Source organism: Bombus flavifrons, chromosome 2 (assembly GCF_040668555.2).
Source record: "Bombus flavifrons isolate JBK064 chromosome 2, iyBomFlav1_principal, whole genome shotgun sequence".
In the NCBI taxonomy this organism is placed as follows: domain Eukaryota; kingdom Metazoa; phylum Arthropoda; class Insecta; order Hymenoptera; family Apidae; genus Bombus; species Bombus flavifrons.
In genome coordinates, this window is record NC_138443.1 from 14,758,712 (window position 1) to 14,785,288 (window position 26,577).

At 35.5% G+C, this 26,577-nt stretch overlaps 1 protein-coding gene across 7 annotated transcripts in view; it reads left to right on the forward strand.

The window, feature by feature from the left end:
* LOC138189879 (sodium- and chloride-dependent glycine transporter 1) overlaps window positions 1–23,471 on the forward strand; it is a 36,690-nt gene extending 13,219 nt beyond the window's left edge. For 2 of the 7 annotated variants that reach the window (XM_069132145.1, XM_069132144.1), the window contains 10 exons: window positions 6,104–6,386; window positions 12,515–12,770; window positions 14,155–14,313; window positions 14,757–14,964; window positions 15,138–15,309; window positions 15,586–15,942; window positions 16,855–17,064; window positions 17,962–18,303; window positions 19,278–19,512; window positions 20,877–23,471. In XM_069132145.1, coding sequence (XP_068988246.1) covers window positions 6,339–6,386; window positions 12,515–12,770; window positions 14,155–14,313; window positions 14,757–14,964; window positions 15,138–15,309; window positions 15,586–15,942; window positions 16,855–17,064; window positions 17,962–18,303; window positions 19,278–19,512; window positions 20,877–21,043 — 2,154 coding nt within the window. In that variant the 5' untranslated portion in view covers window positions 6,104–6,338 and the 3' untranslated portion in view covers window positions 21,044–23,471. Of the gene's footprint in view, window positions 1–2,408; window positions 3,386–3,594; window positions 3,616–3,687; window positions 3,973–6,103; window positions 6,387–9,560; window positions 9,618–12,514; window positions 12,771–14,154; window positions 14,314–14,756; window positions 14,965–15,137; window positions 15,310–15,585; window positions 15,943–16,854; window positions 17,065–17,961; window positions 18,304–19,277; window positions 19,513–20,876 lie in introns of those variants that run through there. The other 5 variants (XM_069132151.1, XM_069132150.1, XM_069132143.1 and 2 more) reach the window with 5 other exon arrangements.
* The last annotated feature ends 3,106 nt before the right edge of the window (window positions 23,472–26,577 follow it).

Here is a 26,577-nt window from a genome sequence, read left to right on the forward strand (position 1 = left end):
GTTGCATGCAGGTGTATTTGTCTAATTCATCGATAACACACCGCTCCAAATTTTTTCCTTTCACGCGCCGTGGCATATTTCAGTGAAATTGTATGGCTTGACAAATCATCGTAATGCGTTTTTTTCTGCTTTCTGATACGCTAGAACAAAGGACTTTTCACCCCTGCGTCATGCTGGCGGTGATACTTCCATTACGCGTAGCATCGCAATGAAGGAAGAGAGAAAGATGACTCGAAGTTGAAAAAAAAGAGAGAAAAGAGAGCGTGATCGATGAACAAATAGATAGGTTGCCCGACCCGAACATAAAATATAAGAAGTGTTCACGTGTGTACGAAAGGTGACGTAAGAAGGTGCATGGAAATAGAACATTGACTTTTTATTTCGTTTCTTTTAATACGAACGATTGGCGAACCATTTTTAATCATTCGAATTGGTTGTGTTTCGATTTTTGTTTTGGTCTTGTACCAAGGCATAAAATATTGAACACATAGAATAGAAAAGAATTTGTAATTCCTCATTGTATCTTTAACCAGTGTGGCTTTGGTACTTCCACGTTCCAATTTTGTTCTCATGTCAACAAGTAAAAAGATTTCTAGCGTTTTAAAAGAAGAAATTATATGTGCGTATAATAATTCATTCAAAGTGAAATATCTTTTGATGCTAGAAAAGTATAATTGGATAGAGAATCACCGAAGAAATACAATATTAAAGAGAATTCTGTCTTCTATTTTCGAAATTATTTTGCCACTTCTCAAATTTTTTATGCCTCAATTACACTCGAGTTTCATCAGAAAGAGGAAAAATATTTTTGGTGTTTTAAGAAAATAAACGAGGAATCACGCATACCGTAATGATGAATTTTTCATATTTTCTTGAAATTTGAATCGAATAGCATTTCTCTATTGTTTATTGTACTTGTGATTTTTCAAACAAGCTTTTCGTACGAATGATTTTTACGTTCTTATTTGGTTTTTTTACTTGATAGAGAAAGTTAAAAGTAACGCTAGTTCTTGCTTCCATCACTAAATATTAACATTGTTAACTTGCATAAAAAAATGAATAATATTTCAAGGCCACATAGTTTATTTCATTTTTGTAGGCGCTTTGAACAATACTTACAGCATGAAAGTTATTTCTCTAGAATTAACTTCTCATGTTTTAAATAGTCAAATAATTTTATTTCATTATGTTACTACCTTCAGTTTCTAAAAATAAATTTCCAACAAAAGCGTTTATCTTTTTACTGACGTTATTAGTCGTCTTTAGATTTAAAAATTTAATAAGTAAACAATTAGTCGATACCAGACGACCATTTTTCGACTCTTAAAAATTACATTTTTATTGAATTTTAGAAAGAACAATATTTTTTTTATTAAGCATCATTTATATTACAAAACACTTTTCTAAAATTTCTATTTCATCAATACTTTTTCCCAGCTTATAAAATAGACTTGTCGTCACTACATTGACCTTCCGCTACGTAATAAAAACCGTAGAATAATAATTGCCTGAAATTATTCTACATTCAAAAATAAGTTGAAAAGAAAGAATAAAGTTTTGTCGTGCGAGGTCCAGGTTCCCAGAAAATCGAGTTTCAAAAATTCGTCAAGTACACCTGCACTTGCAGTTAGAGAACTCCCAATGGTACGCGTTGAGCGTGGTTATCGATGAAGAGTCGACGACACCTATTCCAAACTCGATTTTCACGAGAACAAGGCCACCGTGTACTCGACAAGTTTTCAAATTCTATTTTCTTGGAAACGAGACCTCAAACGAAGAGGCGTTCGTTTCCTCTATTCACCTTATTTTCGCACTTTTTCCATGCACAGTGAAACACTTTGCATTAAACTATGCTCGATACCTTCCGATCGAAAGAACACAACGTCAAGAAGTCTAAAATAAGAACAGAAACCTTACACAGGTGCGCTTATATTAAAAATTACCTATGGTTAGTAAACATACATTAAAAAAGATTCTATGTGAAAACAAATATTAACAGGTTGATTGTTAGGATGGTCACCGTTAATCTGACGGGTTTTTCTAATTTTAGGATGATTAAAATAGAACGAATATCGTATCTTCTGGATGCTCTTAAATATTGTAAATACTACTAGATAACACGTTAAGTAAATGATACGTTTTTCGACGATCAATAGATAACCTTTATCGTAATACGATGTTTTATAATAATTGGATATTGTCTCGTAGACGAAATATAAACAAAAAGGTACGCATAAATCTCACCTGGCAATCAACGTATTGAAATACGAAGCGACGGGGAGGAGAATTTCAGAGCACACAAAAAGAAATCCCTATTACGAAAACGATGTGCTGCAGCACCGAGCAATTACTAACCCCGAGCTCGACGACGAGGTCTGGAGGAAACGAGAAATACACGAGTCCCTCTTACCTAAATCAAAAGAGCAAACACCGCTAATTACATCATCAAGAACGAGACCGTCACCGTGCATGTGTACCGTGGCGAACGAGTTACCTATATGACGGAACGAACGGAGGCGAAAAAATGTAAAAGAAAAGTAGGAAGGAATGGGGGAAAGAAAAAAGAGCACAAAGAGACAGTGGCGACGCAAGGTCGAGTAGCATTCCGAAAGTTAAAGAGTTTCGCTGTAAACGATAGCTACGTAGTGGAAGGTGGGCACCTCGGAGGTGGAGAGTAGGTGGTGAAGTGGCCGAGGAGAGAGAGTGCAAGGTTTAGGGTAGGACGCAGCTCGCAGGAGCAGTAATATCGATCGATCCGTCGAGTTCGAGGCTCGACAGGGTCGACTGGGGGTGCTGCAAGTAGAAAAGCTCTCCCATAAGCAGGCAAGCTGGCTGGCTGGCTGGCTGCCCGGGCACGGACTGTTTCCACTGTCTGTCTGTCCGTCCGTCTCGTCTCGTCTCGTCTCATTTCGTCTCGTCTGGTCTCGCCGCGTCTAGTCTCGTCTATCTTTGCCTCTTCGCTCTTCTTCTCGTCTTGTTCTCGTTCATTACATACAGAGACACATACAACATACATGATTTTGGTGTCGGTCTCGGTATCATCGTTTTGATACACCATGTAACGTTATAATGTACTCGGTGTGACGTGGAATAACAAGAAAGAACGCACGATAGGTTCGCAAAAAGGTTCGGTTTGTCGAATCGTTTTGCTTGATTGTGTGTTATCTCGTGTCGTGCCGTGGACGTACGCGCGGTACGGTTCATCGCTGTGACCTTGAGAAGCAGTGACAGTGCGTGTCTCTGACCTTGGCACAGGGTTCGCCAAGTTCTCCGATGGCAGCGCGAGCACCGCTGCCAGCCGCGACGACAGCTGATCGACCACCGGCCAAGTGGAATCCCAGTGGAGGATGTGCACCGACTGGATTGCGTCACCGAGCATAATCAGGTGCGTGCGATTGAACGCGCCCGTTTCGAGGGCTGATTCTCGTCCGGGACGAAACGCCACTCGGTGAACGACATTCGTTCCGCGGTTACGTAACGATTACGGGTCGACTCTCGCCGGTTAAAACACTGTCGGAAATTTCGTTTTGTGATTCGAGAAAAATCATCTCGTTGCGTGGAAATTTTTCTCGTTCGTTAGTGTGTTCGTTTGAATCGAAAATGGATCGTCCAGAGGTGAATTGACGAGATTTTCAACTACCTGTTCATTTGGAACAGTGCCATGATTTCACGCGTTTCGTATAAATTCGATTTCAGTTGCGATCCAGATCGCGTTGATATGCGATTACTCGAAAGCTTCGCGTACAGTTCGGTGCAGGGCTCCACTGACACAGATTTCGTAAAGGTAGAATCCACTATCGAGTTTACGTAAGACCGTGAGCAAAGGTACGTGTATAGCGTACTGGGTGAACTGCCACCATGGCCAGCCGGGTGACATTTAAGCGTGACTGTAGTGACGTCGTGTATTAAACGCGCTCGAGTTACTTTTTACCTCAACGATTGGGGACACATGAACCTTTCGTTAAATCTCTGGTAAATCAACAATTTTTTGAAAATCATCAAGTCGTTTCTTGGAACTTGTTTCTTCTGATCAATCCTCTCTCCTATTTACATTAAATCGATTGACAAATAATTGTCATTTATTTAATATTAATTATACACTTAAAATACATAAAATTCGCAAAAATTTGTATTAATGTATACTAAGTGTACACTATGAAACAGTATTTATCACTATTAGACAACGTTAAAATACTAGAGTAATTTTATTTATAATGTAGATAATATTTTATCAATTTCAAATTAAATATATGATATTTCAAGCAAATTGCAAGTTAATAATCACGCTTAAATCCGCAAACTCGCAACGAAACGCGATAAAAATGATATATATAATTTCTATAACGATTATGAAAATGTTCTATTGCTATCTTCGACGAGGAACGAACGAAAAGACAAAATTTTGCGCAACGAGAGCGCACTTGAGTCGCACCCCTTCGCAGACGAAGAGTTTAAAGACGAAAGTTTGCCACGGACAAGGTCAACAGCTAACGGTTAACATTAACCATATCCCGCGTTCTCATGGAATATCGTAGCCATGATCTAGTTTCTTGATATCATCTCCTCGTAACATTCTATTTATCCATTTCATAGTCTATTCTCGCTAGTTTCAAGATCGAGCCTCTATCTTTAGGAATCTTTATCTGAACCTTCGATTAATCCTAATTGCATCGTGTAAATTATAAACATCCATCCGTGCAAGCGATCCATACCGCGTTTTCACTTCTTTGTAGAGTGTCTGCGCCACGAACGTATTATTCGATGAAAACTACCCTAGCGGAATGTTCCCAGGTGCTGCGAGGGACGCGCACGCGTTATTTTCCGGAGAAAATTGCATCTTGTTGTAGCGACTTGTAGCGCCTCTTTAAAACGATATCGTAAAATAGATTATGGAAACAGAGCTGTTAGGGTAATCGATGCATGGCTGTACATATTTAAGGATTGATGGGATTATTTGGAATGGATTTAAGATAACGAAAACTGATCAACAATTCGAGGATACAATTCGAGGCTGTTATAATTTAAAACAGTTAATAACAGTTAATATAAATTGTGTATTTTGTCATGAAATAATTAATTGATTTAAATAACCGAATAATTTGTGAATGGATTTGAAACGTCAATGAACAACTTGAGGGTTGAGACACGTTTCTGTTACACGAATAATATGGCACTATAAATGTAGAACAATCGTGTAAATAATCAAATAATTTAAGGGGAAGATTGAAACATCTAAAACAAAGCAACCACCCTGTGGTTTTAATACGAAGTAACATCTTTAACGGAGATTTCATTTGAATATCATTTTTCGAATAGTAATTCTTTAATTATTTCAATCGTACTCTAATTATTTCAATTACGATATTCGATGAATTATTAATCAACTTGCATTCAACAGCGTTTCAATTGTATTTTCATAAATGTCGATATCGCGGATCTTCTGCCGCTCGAAACGGAAGTCTGCCAATGTTACGAAGTACATTACATTATTTCACATATAATTACGCTACATCATTCGGTAAAATATTCGACAATTTTTATTAAGATGAATAATCACACGTTCGCAAGTATCCTCGAAATTAACGATTCGCGATACGGTTTACTCGAAGGTTGCATAGCCGTTCGGGAAGAATATTCCACCGTGTTATTTATCCTGGTGTAAAGGATATTTCCACTAGATTGTATCGTTGGTCGAGTTCCGTAATTAACGACGAGAAAAGGGAATGATGGAAATAGTGAGTGGGAAATACGGCGTGACCCGATCTGTCAGCTACAAGAAGTAGCTACGTTACTGCCTGGCCATGTATCTGGTGTGAACTTGATAACAGCAATTAGGACGCGAGTAATTACTGTTTAGCGATGTTGATTTTTTCGACTTGCTTTTTTCTATCATTCACCACCGATCGTTTCGCTTGATACGAACTTTTCGCTTGAATTCAGTCGAAAGATCAGGAAGATCGTAAATGTTTGTTTAAAACAGAAAAAATGATGTTAACGAGCAATATGAAAATTGTTTGAAGCGAAATATAATTTTTTCAAGCGTGCAATTCTAATGTATTGTGACACTGGATCGTTTAATGTATGTGTTTGTGTGTTGTTTTAGGAGATAAACAGAAAGAAGTTTCTGAAGAATGAACATCGAGGAAAGAAATTGGTGTAGAAAAATCGATGAAACGGAAGATATATAGAGGTTTACCGCTTGGACGAAGCTATACATTAACAATGGACACTAGTGAATCAAGAACAGATGCGCCAGTACGAGTTCTCAGACGTTTGCAGAGCATGAAGAGGAGAAGATTCGTCTGACTTCGTAGACGCGTTCGGTGCCAGTTTAGAGAATGGAGGAGTCCTCACCAAGGATTCGTTCCTATCTGGAATGCTGGGACGTAAGTATTATAAATTTTTCATACAATTTCTTCTAATTTAAATAATCACGCTATGCATAACGGTATACCAAATCAACTAAATCTGTTCGATTAGTTCAATGAAAATAATGAAAATAAGAATTTACTTAATATGTTATGAATCGTATCATTTTCCTTGATTCTTCCACGTATATTTCTGTAATTTAAACATAGAAATTAAGATGGAATTAGACATAACTATACACCAAAACAATTAAATCCAATTATTCAGAATTTAGATTAATTGAAACAATGAAAATTAGATTTTATTTAATATTTTACCAATCATATCGATTATTTCTCCCTCGCCGTTTTCATTTCTCTTCTTTTTCTTCTTTTTTATTATACTAAAACGTATATTACTGAAATACTTCAACATAGCAGATAGAAAATTAAACGAAAATTAAACGACGATTAAGATCTTGAAACAAAGGAGAAAGAAAGCGACGGCTCACAGTTACCCAGGAGAATGCAGTTGTCGGGACTTTTTCCCCGATTTAGACTGGAATTTTGAAAATTACGCGCACACACTAAATAAGCACGAAGCATTCTCATCCGTACGATCGTTCAAGATGCAAGTCGTTTTTTGTGCCAACCCCCAGTCAACTCTCGCTACGCGACATTTATACAACCTCGCGGACATCATTGTTTCTTGGTCCCTCGTTATTTTCGCTTTAAAATTACATCGTTTTACAGACGCCTCGAAGACCATTGAATTTCCTCTCCATTTGTTTCATTTCCAGGATCCATCCGTTTCGTCCTCGTTATAACACCATTAAATTTACACTCTCTTTTTCGTGGTAATAGAAGGTTTGCTTTTAATCATTCGTTTTGTACACGGTTTTCTTTTCTTTTTAATAGAAAAAGGCATTGTTGCATAGTAAATGCAATAACACAAGTCTCTTTTGAAATGATCATTTTAATATTTCATAATACCACTTACAATTTTGTGATTTTATCATTTTATTCCTTTTCCAAAAATTTGTCCTTTCAATCCTCTTACTTCGGACAGATGAAAAATAAGTTACTAGCCTTAATTTTGCTTTTTTAATTTTTCTTACAATAATTTTTATCGATTCTTGCTTTCATCTCTTCTACATTGAAGTTTTAAAATCTTATTCAATTTTCATTTAATTACCAAATTTTCTATTATTGACAGCTTTTGTACTGTCCCTTAAATTTTTCCACTAATGTTTCCTATTTCCTTTGCTAGCACGAGTCATATCGATCTCTGTAAAAATAGTTTCACATTAAAATCGAATCAATACACGTCGAATGGAATTCTTGCGAAACTAGTTCGATTGTAACACACGTACCGCAATAACAGCGAAATATCCAGGAAAGTTGGTAAGGAAGATATTCGATTCGACCCATCGAAGTGGAAAAACGCGAGGAATTCGGTCGCAACATCCAACTCCTGTCGATGCTTGACATTTCGCCGCACCGTCGAAGATTTAGGATTTTCATTCGACTATCGAGCGAGGTGTATCGGTCTGATGTTCTTGAGGAAGAACACAGCTCGAGGGAAAATCGATGGCCAGAGCTGAACAGCTCTCCAAGCGGAGAACTGGGATCCATCTCGAAAATGAAATTTCCTTGAATGAGTTTCTCGGCTTTTAATCGATTCGCGAAAACTTAATGTTCTTGAGCGTCAAGGCAAACGTTTTAATGAATCGTCCGCGAGAATTTGTAAAACACTAAAGTCGGCAAAGACCTTAATGCGAACGTCGATTACGCAGTCGGACAAACAAACGTTCGTCCGATGGAAATCTTTCCACGAAAACGGTTATTTTGTCGAATTAATTGTTTCCTCCTTTTCGTAATAACTTGCAGGTAAAGGGAGTTAATTAACGATAAGACAGAGTCGAATACAGATTCCTTAGATCTTCTTTCTCTTTACGTTCGAACTGATTAAAGTCTGTTTGAACTGATATAGCGGATGGTTAGTCATTTTCTTTGCCAGTCTCTTCTCGTTTCTTCGCGTTTCTTTTATTCTACTTTCCTTTAACTTTCTAATAGCAAAGGAGATTTGCTCGTCTAGCTTTTGTTAAAAATCGGAGGTAGAAAGTATTACGGAAGTTTTTGGAGATTTTTACGACGTTTAACACTGATACATGATTCACTGAGAGACAGAGATTCGAGCAAGTCGTCAAATATAATAGTATGGATTTTGTATTTCAAATATCATCGTATGTAACGTAATCATTGATACCTATTTATTTTCTATAGAGACTTGATATATATCTATATGGTTTTAGTATCTGACACTAGTGCAGCAAATATTGGGAATTATTCGTCATTTTATCATACCGTCAAGAGATTAACCCTACTGTTCTCAGTAATTTGTAAATATTCTAATTTATATTACAATTTATTATATAATTTATTGACACCGGGGTAGAGAAAAATGGAACCATCGGAGAATGAAAAGCATTGAGCTAACATCATTTGATAACAGTAATATCGGAAAACGATAACTAATACACAAAGAGGGTAGCAAAATTATTTGAAAAAGAAAAGATACTCCGCCGATAATTATTTACTTGTGGAGGATCTTTCTTTTGTATATTGCATCCTTCTTTTCTAAAAATACCAAGCACCGATAATGTGAAATATCGATACGACAATAGTTAATTAAAGTTGTTAACAACTTGAATTAGTGTATACACGAGACTCACGATAATTAAGCACTAAATGGTAAATACGTTAGATAGTAAAAATTAAAGCCTAGTAATTAGAGGTAACGGAAGAAGGAGCGACGTATTGATAGAAACGAGCATTTGTGAGAAATATTGAACACACATAAAAGAAAACTATAAACATTTTTCAGGCACCTTATCGTTTTATAATTTTGTTTGTTTACGAGAGAAAACATTATAATTGAGTCACAAATTATTGCAAATTGATCGAATTGTACGACTATGAAAAATTATTAGTGAAGTGTGATAGTGTAATGAGTTGACATAGATAAGAGTATGTAAATAATGTAGCATATCGCGTATTCTTGTATTAATTCAATTAAATTTTTCAATAAAAAGACATGACGTCAAGGATGTCCATTGAAATCAATGTTTAGGGAAAAATATATACAGTTAGCTTATATAAACAAATGAGCTGTAAAAAATGTTTTACTAATTCATTAAATGATGTACACAGAGACGTAGGAAAGAGAAAATGTTCAAGAGATCCTGTTAAATGGAATTTAAAGGCAAGGTACGCAATCCCAAATAATTAAGAGCACAAACACTGATTGGTGCATTAGCAATACATAGAAGCATTTGCTTTCGATGGCTTTCGATGTTTTTTCGACTAATAAAACAAACCTCATCTTTTCGACCGACTAACAATTAAAAGATAAAACGAAATACAAATATCGTCGAGATATAAAAAATTATACATATGTAAATATTCGGATGTGAATACCTGATCAAATTTCAATATCACATGGCATTTAATATCAGCGCTATGATTTCATGATTTATTACCACCTGCTAACTGTTTCAAGACATTTCGAACGTTTATTGCCATTTTACTGGAACACGGGTCGCCTCCGTCTCAAATGCGCATCATTTTTCCGCGAAATCAATTCCAAGCATGCTCTTACTTGGAAGAAGGTCAGCTGCTAATATTAAATAGACTTTTATTCATCATTTTTATAATTCCTTCGACTTCGTTATTTCCAAATTACCGGAGTACGAATGTCTATTCTGTTTCATCGATAAATTTTCGTAGAAATAATTTTCGAAGAACGTTCGATACTCTATAATTTTATCAATTACAATAAGTTAGAAAATGATGTAGGTTACTATTATCGAGGTTAAAAAATAATTTGCAACAAGATTGATTAGTGAATTTCTTGCAAGAGAGATATTCTTTTAATTATGGCTTTCAATTATTTATTACGATTTTCAAAAGTCTCGGTACAATTTCTAAGTGAAATCTTAATTAAGGTACTCGTATAAGCTGCGTATATTTATGCATTCATAGTAATATTTTCAATAAAATTTATGATAAGTTTAGAGGCGCAAGAAATGTATAGAAAGTACATATGTACATAATGTGCAAAAAGTAAAATATTTGTGATATTTAATTAAATCGCATTTAAGTTCTATTTCTGTAACTATGTCCATGATGAATATGAATTTGCATAAACATCTGCAGTCTGCTATCACGCCCTTCCTCGATGGCTAGAAGATATTAATATCATGGAAAGTTCACGCTTTCACGCAGTGCACGCGTACTTTATCACGCTACATAGTTGAACACAAAATGCCATTAATGAAAAATTTATACGTTTGCTATTGTTCTAAATATCTTGACGAAATTTTGACGAATTAATCCTCATATCATGGACCTTGAATCATATTAATACAAATCCTATCAAATGACCGAGTGTCTTGATATTCGTTTACAAAATACAAAATATTTACCACCTTTACATTTTATTCGATATTTTTCATTTTTCCAATTACTTTAAATTCCATTGACAAATTTTAGTAATCTCGATGTTACGTTACAGGCAATATTACACTTAACAAATTAGGAAGAGGAAAGAAATGCATGCGAATATGATAGAAATATTGAATATCTTGATATCTTCATTTTTTTCTAAATTTTTACTGTAAATTCTGTGGAAAAATATTTACAAGATGGTTCTAGTAATTGTAAATACGTAATTGTAAAATGTTACAAATAAATAGCTTATAGTAAACGAGAAAACAATATTTAGGGGACAAATAATATAAGGGGAAAAATGCATGCGAAAGGAATTGATGTTTCCAAGAATGAGACAATTTAAATATAACAATACGAAACGGCGCGGCGTGGAGAACGTAAATCATCAGCCATAAATCATCCACGTTGCACTTGACACGCGTGTCCTACAAAGCTACACCCAGCTGTTATCTGTATGTAATGTTCAAGATGTCGTGAAAATTAGACGATACACGACAGATCGAAACGTCGAAGCAATTTGTTAGCGTTGATTTCCCAATGGTCGTTACTATTCACGTTATCTTTCTTTGCAAGTAGAGAAACCTCGTAGAATTTCTGTGATTTGGTTCTTCCGACTATTCGTTTACGTAACATCGTTTGCATACGTCGATCCATCGACCATTGGGAAACTATCGATACCAAGGAAAATGGCGAAAATTTCGCGACCTTTCGCCTTGACACGGTACAGCGGTTCTCAACCAGGGCGCTGGTATTTCAAAGAAATCTCCAGGGTAATATTCCTTGTGATCGATAACGTAAGAGGGCGAAGTTAAAGCGGGTAATATAATTAAGACGCTAGGATGGAGATAGGAATGTTCGAACAGGATTTTCAAAGTTAATACGAGTTAAAGGAAAATACGCGGAATCCGCCTGGTTCTAGGAGGTCTGACCTGATTCGACGGTTAACGATATTACAATTTCTTTTACGCCATGAACGAAGTTAAGTACTTGCTATTTAGCGTGTCGCGGCTCGTTATTTTCTCTTATTCTTCGTGACTTTTTAAGTGCATTTTAAATCAAGGATTATTTGATTTATTATCTGGTAAAACGTGTACGGTATTGCCTGATGCCATTATGAATTGTGTATTATGGAAATCACTCGTTACAGAATATGTTCATAGACGTATCTTAACATTTTATCTTACAAGATTCGTTACTCTATCCAAATATGAGTAAGTATAAGAAACAGATATTGCAGTCATGCAAATTTTTTAATTTACTTCGTCCTGCTCTTGGAATCAAAACGTTTCCCTCCACGAGTAAACATAGTAATTTACTTCCCTACACGAAATGCTAGAATTCCCTGATACGTTAATATTACAATGGTAAATTTAAAATTTCCCCATGATTCTAGACAAGATTGTTCTTGGAATTATTTGACGTTGAAAGATCTGCTGTTCTAATATTCGAACGTTAAACTTTAAATTTCATTGGAAATTCAACTCGAGAGTTGAGAACCGCTGACCATAACCTTCACGAACATTTATGAATTCGACTCCGTATCTTTCATCGACGAATTATCGAACTTCTGATGAGCACAAAGAACCATTTCTATCGCATAAAAGAGTAAAAGGAGACAGAATGGGAATAAAAGAATTGGAATGTATCCTTTGTAGCAGAACGAAGACAAGTACTCGGTGGCGAACAGCCAGGCACCATTGCAGGCTGGCGAAGAGGAACACCCAGAACGTGGTACATGGACAGGGAAATTCGACTTCCTGTTGTCTCTTCTGGGCTACAGCGTCGGCCTTGGCAATGTCTGGCGATTTCCGTATCTGTGCTACTCGAACGGAGGGGGTGCTTTCTTAATACCGTTTACGATAATGCTCATTATCGCCGGGCTTCCTCTCATGTTCATGGAGCTTTCCTTAGGTAAGTAAAGTAATCCCTTTTATCTATACGTAGAGCGTTTAATTGTTACATTGTTACAATGTACAAGTATTTCATTATATTGACACGGCAGAATCTTGATGTTATATTGGATAATCAGGTGACTTCGTTTTCGTGTAAGAGAATATTATTTATTTAATGTAATGTAAATAAGTAACTAACATTCACTAGAGTATTAGGATAAGATATATTGTGAAGGATGTTCGGTATATTGCAAAGGGATATAAACTAAACTGTGGTATTACATAATCTATGAAATGACATGGAAATGAACAGCTGTTGTTTCCGCTTTCAAATCCGATCGGGTATAATCTCTCTGTAAAATTATCGAAATTGAAAAATAAATATGTTGTTCGTGTTTCGTGTTCAGAAGACCAGCGGATATTACAGTCTCGCGACTGGTTAATCAAAAGAATCGAGTAGTTCTATTTTAAATCTGCCTGTCCTGTAGTGGCCAGTTCAAAATTCTTAGAAAACAGTCGCACCTATCTTGGAATACTTGGAACGCGAAGCTACCACAGTACGCCACCAAATAACTATCGATTAATTCTATATCGGTGAAATCCGCGTTGAAACTTTCCAAGAGTAGCGATCAGCTGTTCCCTTACGTCAGAAAAATGAGAAAGAAGGAAAGGAAATAACATAAATCGAATAAGAAATATTAATATTTATTAAATATTACGAGTTGGATCGGCAACATCGAGGACATCGAAACTACATCATTACGATGACGAAGCATAAAAGACGTGACACTTTAACGTTAGATCTATCACAGAGTAAATAGTATCAGACTTTTTATTTTTCCTATCAAAGGCATGCAGCTATTTTTTTTTTTTATCTCACCTAAAACATTGCGAGATATCTTATCCATAAATTCGCAGAAGATTCGAATATATCACAAAATACACGGAATGGTTTTTCCATAGAAAACAACGTTCAATTATAAATACGAAAAAAATAGACATCTCCCGAGATCTTTCGCTTATAACATCGCATGAACGAAATTGCGTCGCAAGATATCTCATCCGTAAAGGCAGAGGCGAAACCACACGGAAATAGACATACAGCTACGTGATAAGAATGCAAATCTCATTCTTATGGTCATCTTGTGCTCAAGGTCAACCCATGTCCACGCTTGTTGATTTACCGAAATAGAACGATCAATGAACGATTGTTCTTCGTTACCAGGCTTACGTAACGTTATTTTTAGGCGAACCAGTGAACCGTTCGTGATATCGACCCCTGTTTTGCGATTCGATATTCCGTGTAAATTGCAGGTGCACAGCTAGGCCTGGCATAAATGGCTTATCGATCCATTTCTTCAGCTGTTTTTTTCCTTTCTCTTTTGCAATATTCTCTCCCACAGGGCAGTACGCGAGCCTTGGCCCAGTGGCAGCATACAAACGCTTCTGCCCCTTACTCCGCGGCTTGGGATATGGAATGGTGTTGGTCAGCTCGGTGGTGATGCTCTACTACAATTTGATCATCGCCTGGACCCTTTATTACATCTTCGTCTCCGTGGCCGGTGAGATTTAACTATAGTATTACTCGTAATGTTACATGTCTTTTACTTTTTTTCTTTCTTTTTTTTAAGGATAAAAGGATTTTTGTGTCTGATAAGTTTTATGAACGAGAGAACACAGTATCACGGTGCGTGAATTATCGATTCGTCCGAGTGTAGGTTATTGCGTTTCAAGTGCCAACGGGTATCTAGGTTTCGCGGTATTCCTTGTGAATTTTTCTTCTTTCTTTCGTTCTTGGGAAAATAGATAGATATATGACGAGGCAACATGAAGAGAGATGAATAATAAATAATGAAACCATTGAAATATGTCGTCGTTAATCTGTCTATCTATTTAGCGACGATCGCAATAAAAAATAATTCATTGTATGTCTCTTAGACCAAGGAAACATTATCGAAACATCAGTGTTTAATATCGATAAAGAAATATTAATTGGTTTGTGCAGGAGCTGGTAAACTGCCATGGAGCAAGTGCGAACCACCATGGAGCACCGAAGACTGCTTCATGCCAGAAGCTGCCGAGGCGTGTATGTCTCAAAACATGAGCTACTTCAAAACAAGATGTTTAAATTCCACTCAGATGGCCTCCATGGGCCTGACTATGGAAAACATCACTAGTGCCATTAGAAGACCACCTGCTGAGGAATATTTCAAGTAAGGAGAGTACATTCGCAAGTATCGCTATTAAATCTAATAAAAGAAGAATCATGCTTTGTATCGTGTAATTGATTCAGTAGTGATAAAAGCGAAATAATTCAGAAAATAAAGTTATTAGTTGCGAACTAAACTACTTTTCTAATATATCATTTCAATCATGCGTTACACAGCAATCACGTGTTGGGGATGAGTAGCGGCATCGAGGAGACAGGTTCAATTCGACCCTCGATGGCAGTGAATCTCCTGTTGGCTTGGATTATCGTCTTCCTCTGTCTGAGCAAAGGTGTTCAAAGCTCGGGAAAGGTTGTATATTTCACTGCTCTCTTCCCATACGTCGTTCTGGTAAGCTTAATTTTCATCAACGCTTCTTTAGAATTTTTATTTTCTTCTGGAATTCTATATCTGACTTACTTTCTATACTTGTTAATACTTTTAATAATTGTTAATAATTTTTTTTCAATTCCTACTAATACGCATTTTATCATATCGAATGATTTCCCCCACACTCCTTTTTTCACTCTCTAAGTCTTTTTCAGTCTCATGCAGAATTTCCTATTTTTCGACGATTCTAACCCACAGGAGGAGCTGTAAACGAAGAACTCTGTTTTCTGCTCGTAGATCACTCTTTTCATTCGAGGGATTTTACTTCCCGGCGCCGACGAGGGCATTCTCTTTTATCTAACGCCCGATTGGAAAAGGCTAATGTCCGCGAAAGTGTGGGGCGACGCCGCTGTGCAGATTTTCTTCGCCTTGAGCCCTGCTTGGGGTGGTTTGATAACGCTCAGCTCCTACAACAAATTCACCAACAATTGTTACAAGGACTCGTTGATCGTCGCCGTCAGCAATATCGGCACGTCCTTCTTCGCTGGTTTTGTCATTTTTTCTGTGATCGGATTCTTGGCTCACGAGCTTGACGTTCCTGTCGCGTCTGTCGTCGATCAGGGTGCTGGACTGGCTTTCATTGTCTATCCTGAGGTACGTGAATATAGAATTATTATTAGCATAAAACGCTCTTCCTTTTGTAAACTTATTTTAGATCAGGCTCAAGTTCTTTTTTGTGAAATTATGTTTGATGAATATTTTTTAAAGATTTATCACGTATTTGATCATGTCTTTAGATTGTATCTTGGTTTTATTTATTTTTCTTTACTCTTCACGCGCTTCAAAATATTTCGATTAACATTTCGGTAGATTTGTTAAAATGATACGTGTAATTATAATTACTAGACTGCGGTTTATACATTCAAGGGAAATTTAAGCGTGCAGAAATGTATGTGTAGTGCGCTAAAATATATATAATATTCGTTATAATATTTGTAGATCTTTATTTAGGTCCTATTTTTCTTTGGTTGTGTCTAGAAACATACGAATTTACATGAACATTCGTAGTCTAATAATTATTGTGCAATCAATGTTTATTACGTATTAGTAGTATTTATACAACTCATTTCTACAGATTCGATAAAAGAAGTAAAAGACGATAGACTGAAGTAAATTTTAGAAATAGATCTTATAGGGAGAACTGAAAGACTTTAGGATTACAAATCAGATTACAGGCTTCTTCATTTTCCTACAAAACGAAAGTACCTACCTCTGTAACAGCATTGGCCATTTTGTTATTTTACTTTTCACTCCACTGCTACATTTTATGCTGCAGTGTACTAGCTACACATTCCTGTATTTATGGACGTTTTAAATGTTCTTTTTCTAAAATTTAGTATTTAATATCTTTAATATTAAATGTTATACTATCTAAAAATATACACTAAACATAAACACTATACATTAATCATTAAAAGATATATTTTATATATTCATTATATATATATAAAGTATGCTGTGTTAATTATATATTTTTGTTATTAAAAAAATATATCATACAAATAGGTAGTAGCTCGTTTACCAGTTGCACCACTTTGGTCGCTGCTCTTCTTCGTGATGCTGCTCACTTTGGGTCTCGACTCTCAATTCGCTCTGATGGAAACTGTTACCACAGCGATCCTTGATGCCTTTCCAGCATTGAGAAATTACAAATTATGGGTTGTCCTGGCAGCAGCTGTATTCGGTTACGCCGGTGGTATCATTTTCACTACCAATGTAAGTTTATATTATACATAGGAGAAACCGCGAATATTTCTTTTCTACAACTGATACCAAAAAGGATAACTGAATAATTTCAGACGTAGGAAAAAGAATTCGTAAACGTTACTAATAACTAGAAATTTGTATTCATCGAACTTTAATCATTTTTCATTTATAGGATTGAAAAATACCAAGTAATACACGACTAAATTCAAAATACGTGATCATTATAAAAAGCTTCATATTAGTTATAGAAATTTGTTATATCGATGAAGATAATATTAGGAACCTACGAATATATATGTATTTTAATTATTATATCTAATTCACATATCTAGGTAGTTTCATATTACATTAATATTCTGTAATTAATAATCTGTAATGTATAATCTTGTCACTTGACAACATAATCATATCTACTAATATATAACAAGTACGCGATACTTATCAGATAGAGCTTTCGAGTGTATTTATGTGTATCTTAAATTATTGCTGTAAGCTAACAGATAGACTGCCCCTTCAATTATAAAACTGTACTACTTTTTACTTTATCGTCTTATTGTCTTTACAATCTGAATATTTTAATGTTATTTGTAGCTGTTATCTCCTTTTATATATCTGTTACCCATACTCTAAAGTATTTTAAAAATATTAGAGTACGATAAATAAAATAATTATCGTCTTTCACAATATTTAATCTGCTTATATGTTCTATGTACGTAATAATTTCTTTTCCCAAGTGAAAAGTTACAAAAAAATGAGATAGAATTTTAAAATTATTTTTTTACGAATCTATAACATATAAATGGAAAATTTCAAAGTATTTTACTATATTTATAAAAATAATTCATTCGAGGGTTAGTTCCAGAAGATTGCTCGTAATTAAAATGTCACATTTCGCTGCACTTCCAGGCTGGTATGTACTGGTTGCAATTGATGGACAAATACGCAGCGAATTGGTCGGTGTTATTGATCGCCATAGGCGAATGTATCTTGGTCGCTTGGATCTACGGTGCGGATCGATTTCTCGACGACGTGCAGCAGATGATCGGACCTCGTAGTCGTCTCTGGAGATTTTTCTGGACGTGGATGTGGAAAGTGATTACACCAGCTACGCTCTTCTTCATCCTATTTTTTAATTGGGTCGAATACGAACCGCTTACATACGGTGGCTACGTTTATCCAAAATGGGCGGACGTTGTTGGATGGGTTGTCGGTATAATACCAGTATTGGTCATCGTTGGCGTGGCTCTCGTAAGTAAAATTAAATCGTTCAACGTTGTTCGCGGTGAAATACGAGTGTCGTCGTTTACAAAGTAATTTAGGAACACGATAACATTTAAAGTATTTGGTCTCTTGAAGTCGGAGGAATTGAATGAGAGTTTCAGGATTGGTGCATACAATAGAATGTGGATTATTGGAATATTGATTATTGGCACGCCGATTATAAGAGTCCTTGATTGCATAGGCAGAAGTTCTTTCAATTCTCGAGTGTTTTGTCATGTATAATTGTAACACAGAAACAGTTATATTAATATAACAAAGTACTTAGGTGCACTAGTTACCATATCGGTCGATAGTTTTTTCCCCTTTTCGTGACAATTAGCAGTTTAGAGTTAGAGTTTTTGCGCGTAGTTACTATATGATTTTATACAAATTATAATAAAGCGAAGTAATAATAGCAGCATTGAATGACAATACACTGACAGTAATGATTTGGAGATCGTATCTCCCTAGATCCGTTACACTTTATGCTGTTTTTACGATCATTTACCTTTACATTCATTTCTTCTTACAAGCATTCTCCTTTTATCTAAATAAATATCGAAAATGCTTTGACACTTCCGAAAAAGTGTGTAAATACAGTATTTTAGAAAGTAAAATATCAATATCTCGATTGATTTAAAATGCACGATAATTTGAAGAAAACCGTCAATGTTCCCTTTCATTTTCTAAAAATCCTTTCATTCCAGTCTCGTGACAAGTTTTTATTTATAGCAAAAGCCGGCTGATCAATAAAGTGTTAATATTTCTATCAACCATGCGCATAGTAAATGACGCTTCAGAATTAAGAAAAAAAAAGGACTCGTGTTTCTCGTAATAATTACAATACGTATAGCACAACCTTGGTATCTTAATAGTTTTATCAACAATTTCATTAATATTATCAAAATGTTCCCAGATATAAACAGACTGAAATACATTCATTAATACGTTATTCATTACAGAATCAACTGAGGGATCGTCGTCGTCGTCCTGCCTACGACGAGGACGACGATGATGACGACGATCTCGACAACAGGCTGTCGTGGCAAAGACCAGGAAAAGGGAAAACGAAGAAGAGCAACGGGAAGAATATTTGGTGGCGCGCGAAGATGCTTTTACAACCGACTTCTGATTGGGGTCCTGCGGCCAGGAACCCTTCTACCCCGTCGAGAACGCTCACTCATACACCGTCGCCAGGTAATCAAGGACTTGATTAAGCTCCAGTCGTGTGCAAGTAAACATCATCCGACAGAACGTGTATTACGTTATTAAACGTAAGCGGCGTGGTGGATGTATGGTCGTACGAGGCGCAATTTTCATCAGTTTCGGTTCTAATTGCATTTAACTCGGCTGGTAGCAGATAATAATTAATTTAGATATAATAAGCTATGATAGACACTCGATGACATTATACCCGAGCGAAGGTTAACGCTGTACACGCACAAGGAAACTGTGTTTTTCTTATATTAAACAAGATTATCTCGGATTTGTGTAGAGGTCTCCGCTTACATCATGTGCTGACGGTGATCGATAATGAGATACGTCTGGACCGAGTATTTACTTATATATTTATTTATGCGATTGTCGGATATGCAGGGTGCTGCAGAAAATATGTGCCTCGTACTTTAAAACTATGATATGTCAGTCGTATAGTTGTCGACCAAATTGTGATAGAATGAAACGCTAGCAACACACGATTGTTTTATTTGTAAAGCACAAATGTGACGAGTAGTCTGTGGATGTTTATGCATTTGTGACAAAACCAGATATGCAAAATGCATATACAAAATGTCAATAGTTTATACAGTATTAAATCGATTGATAGAATTCTAAGTAACAGGTGGCAATTTTATTAGTGAAGGATTATGACGATCGATTTAGATATATTTAGGATAATTGCTAATTATTAATCACCCAATGGTATTTCATTAATTCTTAATTATATTTTGCGGAAGGAATTCTTTTCACGACTAACATTTTCGGAAAATTTTTCTGCGAATATTCTTCAAATAATTTTTTTATTACGAAGAATGTAATGATATAGTTAAATTTTGCTAATATAATTATCATCGTATAATAGAGAAATTATTGCTCTTGTGATAAGCAAATCCTAATTATAACGTATACTTCTTGCATATAAACCAACGTTAATTAATAGCTTCATACCATGATGTTAATGAAAGCGAAACAACAGAAATTTCGTACAATGTGTAGAATAACGTCATGCATATTTAGAGAAGTCGAAACAGAATTTCAAGCAAAACTTTGCACATGTACATACACGAACTAATATTAGCAAATATTTATCGTGTTGTATCATATAGAATGTCCGACGTATAACGACTCTGTATGTCACCAAACGCTAAGAGAAATGCATTTCTACACGCACAAATTACAAAATTAAAACGATATAAAAAATCTTTAGCTTTAAAATCATCTACAAAGATACAGACATTTGTTGAAATAGGAAAATTTGGGAAACATTTATAAAATAAAATCAGACATTTTATATGTTGCAACCAACTAGATTTACTAGGTTTCATGAAATAATTTTAACGTAGGGCCACCAGCAGGATACAATTCCGTGAGAGACACCATAGTCCTGGTGAACGGTCAGCCAATGATGGTACAACCCTCGACCACGTCTGGCACCACTCAGAAGCTTCCTGGACCGTCGATCCTGAAGAATTCTAGTAAAACCGATTTGATCACATCCCAGCAAGTCTGACACGATGTTCATTTTATCTGTAAAGACGAGTCTGCCCAGAAATCTATTGCCAAAGATACAACAGGCCAATAACAGGTAGTTGCATATCGCAGATAGGTTCAATAACGATCGATGATCGATCGGGTGGCGGTCAAACGAATAATGGCATTGAACGTTCCAATAGAAGAGAGATACTCCTATGGATTTATTTTTTTAAAGAGGAATAGTCGGTGTATTTTTTCATATACTCGAACCCCACAATCCTATTAAATTATATTTTTCATTCAAATAGAATCTACGATTAATTATATGACAATTAAAGTATTTTTGTAATTTATTAAATTATTTTAAAATTGTTAATTTTCATTTTCATTCTCGTTTGCTTTATCAGAGAAGATGTTTGATATTCTGCTTTTTTTTTTTTACAAGTTTCACAGTTCCAACGTAGACTCGTAAGAATATTTAACCATTATCGTCGTTTAACATTAAATGGCCATTATTTCGTTGTAAGATAGTATGTGAAAACTTGTAATCGGTATAGCGATTCGCATGAAATGTAGGAAAGAAAAGGACTAAAAAAAATTTATCGATCGCGACTAGATAGAAGACTGTCGATGTGACGAAGATGCCGCGTGAAGAAACTGTGACACGACTCCAGCACGCGCGCTGCGATGTAAAACCGTTAGGAAAAATTACGCTACTCCACTGCTTTCGATTGTACATACATAAGGACACGAAGAATACAAAGAAAATGATTAAAAAAAATCTCACACACGGACGGTAAAATAACAAGAGGATAACGAGAGGAATAATGGAATTAAATAATTGTAACGTATTCTAGCGAGGAAAGTTACGTATTTATCGCTACCTACGCTGAAGCGTCATTATACAAATTATTAAGATATAGCAATGACACTTCACCTTTTTCAGGTGGAAATCACTGAACGATTCAATTGCTCCCGTGTAAGGTATCTTATCTAAGATAACGTTCACTTACACAGCGGATCAATTTAGGCGTTCCGTGCGATTAGGCATGTTCGATTTAGCCGTCAAAATCAAGAGGAGTTCGCGGTTAATTCCGCCTCGTCGCAATTCACATCTATGTAATCTCGTATCACCCGCCATAAACAAACAAAAAAAAAAAGAAAAAAAAAGAAAAAAAGAGAGAAGAAAATACAGGCTAAATTTCTATTAATCCACTGGACAATTTTGTCGCAGAATATTTGTTGTTATCCGACACGTTCAGTCGCCACCATCTGGTTTTTTGTAAAGCACCATTTCTAGTTACGCGAGCGTTCGGTATTTTTTCGATGTTGACTCGCGAAATGTTTCATACCTAAGTACCAGCTACGCTGTACCGTTTATCGAGAGAATAAGTGTGATCGTTCAAGAGCGCAAATTTCGAGGAATTGGAAAGTCGAGGAGATTTAAAAAGGGAAGGAAGCGGATCTAATTGTAAGTGCTGAGAAAGCGGAAAAATGACGCGGTCTTAGACAGTATTATCTTGCTGAAGCGAGGATGATTAGCGCTATCCTTCTTCCTGCGTTCACCTGTCGATGTCCTCCAAAAACGAGAGATCGCAACAATCGTTAGTTGATGGGGTATAGAATATTTTTGTTAAAGACGCGATTGTTGCTCTATTTTAGTCGTTTTAATCCTTTCAGCGTTGCCACCGTCGTAGCAATGGAATTTAAAGTGAGATTGGAAATCTCTGGGAATTTTAATTACGTAAGAGAATTACGTACTAAGCGTACGATAGCGTAAGTGATTCAGATATCTATTTATGCTTTTGGTTTACTTCTTTCGATATCTCCAACGACTGATAAACATGATATTTTATCGAAGCTTAATACTCTTATTTCCATTTTCACAGACTGAAAATAGAGAAGAATAATTCATAACTATGATGATCTATTTTATTGACTTTTTTTAAATTAGGAATTATCGTTATCGATAGCGATGATAGTAAGATTGAAGCTTTTACAAAGAGTCAATAAATATCGTGGTTCAATGCTTAAAGGATTAAATTGTTGAGCGTCAAAGATATATAATGTTCAGCGATAGAAGAGAATTATTTGTCGTTATAATAATGTACGCAATATGATCGGAAGTGGGAGGTCAAAGGGCAAATTTAAACGGACGAAGTACGACAATTACTTACAAAGGTTTCGATGATACGATGCGAATTATGCCGCTCTGCATATTTCGACGTGGATAGTAAAGTTAATGGTCGACGTTTACCCTTCGATGTAGTCCCTGAACAGGGTAAGCAGGTGTCGATGAACAATTAACTACGCTATTTGAGATATTGTAATGATAGGATCACGTACTACAAAAAGATTTATGGCTGGATAATTTGTTGAGCAATAAATATGGATAATTTCTTGTGCAATTAATATTCAAATACTAAAAGAAAAGAGTAAATAAAAGTAACATGTAACATTTACAAGTTTCTTAAAATTTATATTAGCTTCCATATCTTCAAAATTTATAGCATTATAATTATTTGTTATATCGACGTGGCTACCCTTACTTTTTATATTCAATTCATTATTTGTTTAATTACTTTTAACATTCAGAAATTAATTTGTGCAAATATTAATTATTTCGCAATTTCCAGCTAATAATATCGTTAGACAGGGAATCACGTTTTCTTCGATTCTATCTTAAAATTTGTCACATGTAACATAAACAGGTCGACTATTTGCTTGGCTTGTATATTAAAAGCTTATATTTTTCGATCGTTGTACGCAGAAGTTATTTCGGTTAAGAGACTCAGGGAGAAGCAGCTGCTTCGATAGTTTAATTCTGTAGTCTATAAACTGAGCTTAGAAACATAGGGGAGTTCCTTTTATTTTTTGCTATTAATATAGATAGGTGGTAGCCATATTTGTAAAGGGGATAACACAAGCCATTAAGTCACTTTTATTTCTCTTTACACAAGACAAGATGAAAAATGTATACCAAAATAAGTATGAACTTCTCATTAAAAAATTTATCGATGCTTTCATTTTAAATAATTTTGGTTGGCAGAAAATAAGCGATACAAAATCGCACCTATACCAGCTTAATTGAGAAAATCATTATATTAGTAATAAATAATGTGCGTTTAGACCTTTTTGTAATCCTATTAGTTTCTTTCTTTACGTACTTTCTTACGTACGTTTCTTTACGCAAATCATTTCGTCGAGTTTTGAATTAATTTTCTTTTACATATTTATATACATACTTATTATAGAAACTTACTGAGTATATTATTATTAATTGTATAGAAATTAGATATGCACATATTAAGCTTCTTCTCCAAAATTACAAAAGAAGAAAACAGAAAGGAAAAAGTCGTGATCCTTTACGTACGATATTTTCGGCCAACGTATACTTCGCCCGCTTAAACTTGCAATTCGATCGCATCCACAATTGGAGGACGACGAACACTTGATCTGTCCTTGTTACACTTAAAAAGACAAAGAAAAGAACTCTATTTTCTTGTAGATCGACTGTCGAGTGTTTCCGCGTGTATAACGCCTCCAATTCCCGTTATCAATTATGATATCTATTTTCCAGCTGCGTAAACTTTTCAGGGTTTCACCTAGTCTATTAGACTAATAGCTGTTCTGCGTGCTTCTGAGAATCGAACGCTTGTTCCGTAGAGTGTAGAGGAAGAAGAAAAAGAAGAAAATGAAGAGGAAGAAGAAACCATGTATTGTGTATATATATGTATATGTATATATAATACAATATATTCGTATATATACATATATATATATCATATATATTTATTTTTGTGTGAACCATAGACAGTGAGATGATGGAAGGGTGTTTAGAACGAAGAGGGAAGAAGGAGGAAAGAGGAGAGGGTTGTGTCGTTTCACGGTTCAGCGAGAAAAGCGTTTCGGATCATTTTAGACCTAAAAATAGGAATTATAAAATAAACGTTTAAGTCAGTGATGTCTCGTGAGTACACCGGACAAATTACGCGCGTACGTACACAGTCAATAAACGTGAGAAATCGTGATTCTTTATTTTTTATGTGACCCCGTTTGTAAAGTGTTGTTAGCTGTATCATATGTATAACATTTATCGGTATACTTTACGTATATATGTATATACATATACACATATACATATACACACGTTACAGGATATACATATATAGTATATTATACACATTATTGTATATTAAATATTTACATTATATTTATAGGCGCTTGTACACTGGTGTACGCGTCGCATAGTTTATTATATTACGTGTACAAAAGACAAGCATAAGAAAATAATAAAAAAATACACGACACGATTCATCGTTTGATATACCGCAAGAAAGAGGGAGGTTCCGAGCGAAGAAACGTCACGAAACAATTTAACTAGACATTAAAGCCGAGAGAAATAGAAAAAAATCTCGCTGCGTTCAAATTACAAAAAGGCAGACATACAAAATGTGTTAACTCATATCCGTGCGCGTGAGAATCTGTGTGGTGCGATTTTTTTTTTCGCTGCGTTTCGTTGAGTGAGTGAACACGACGAAAAAAAGTGTGGAAAGTGTGTGTAAGTGTACTTTTCTAGAGTAACAAGGGCCTAACTCCACTTTTTGTCCTCTTAACGGTCCACGTGTTCGCGTTCATTGGTAACGTACACAATTTTTATTATCACAAATTGACTGGTCTCGTTCTCCTCATTGCCTCGTCGAAGTATTTTTCGTTTGCGCATAAAATGAGCGTAGCTAAAATTAGTGTATCGTTTTACAATCCTTTGACTTGTTGTTTACGTTAGATTCAACGAACAGGAAAAAATACAAGTTGCCGCGAAACTTTGCCCCTTAAAGATCTTTTTTTTACACGGTTGTTCGTGGTTACAGGAATTTTCAGCAAACCGTTTTCATTAGAATAAGCTTCACGAGCTTTACGTAAACATGAAATTTGCAAACGATAAAAATTTCGAAGCTTCCTGCGACTATACGACTCGTTCGTAAGAAATCGCAGTTCTCGTTATATATGCGATCAATATGGTTTGTAAGTAATGAAAGTGGACGTTAAGAGTAAATATTCGTCCTTTGCCATTAATCCTTTGCTCAAAGGGATGAACAAGTGGAGGAGGATTCTCACTATTGGCGTACATGATGGATCCTCGGTGACCTAATTAACATTTTAGAATCTAGTCGTTGTTAATACTCAGAGCTTCACAGAAAATAGGCAAAAAAGTAAAAAATAAAAAAAAAAAACATTAAATAGAGCGATATTCGAATCCCAAGATCGGAATTCGTATCCAATCGAGGCTCGTTAGCTTCGCATTGAAGACAATGAAAGTTTATCGAATCGATTCATATTCAAATACCGAAACCCAGGACTTTGTATCCCAGTTAGTCTTTCAGTTAATTGAATGCCCGAAATCCTGTCGATCCTCCATTTTACAAACATACGAGTAGGTACAAAACACGGTGATCAAAATACCAAGTATACAATTATCCATTAAGTATCATAGATTTTAATAATCTATCGTTTGTATTAAGATCCGTCTGTTTTCGATGAAACGTTCATTTCCTTTTCAACGAAATATTT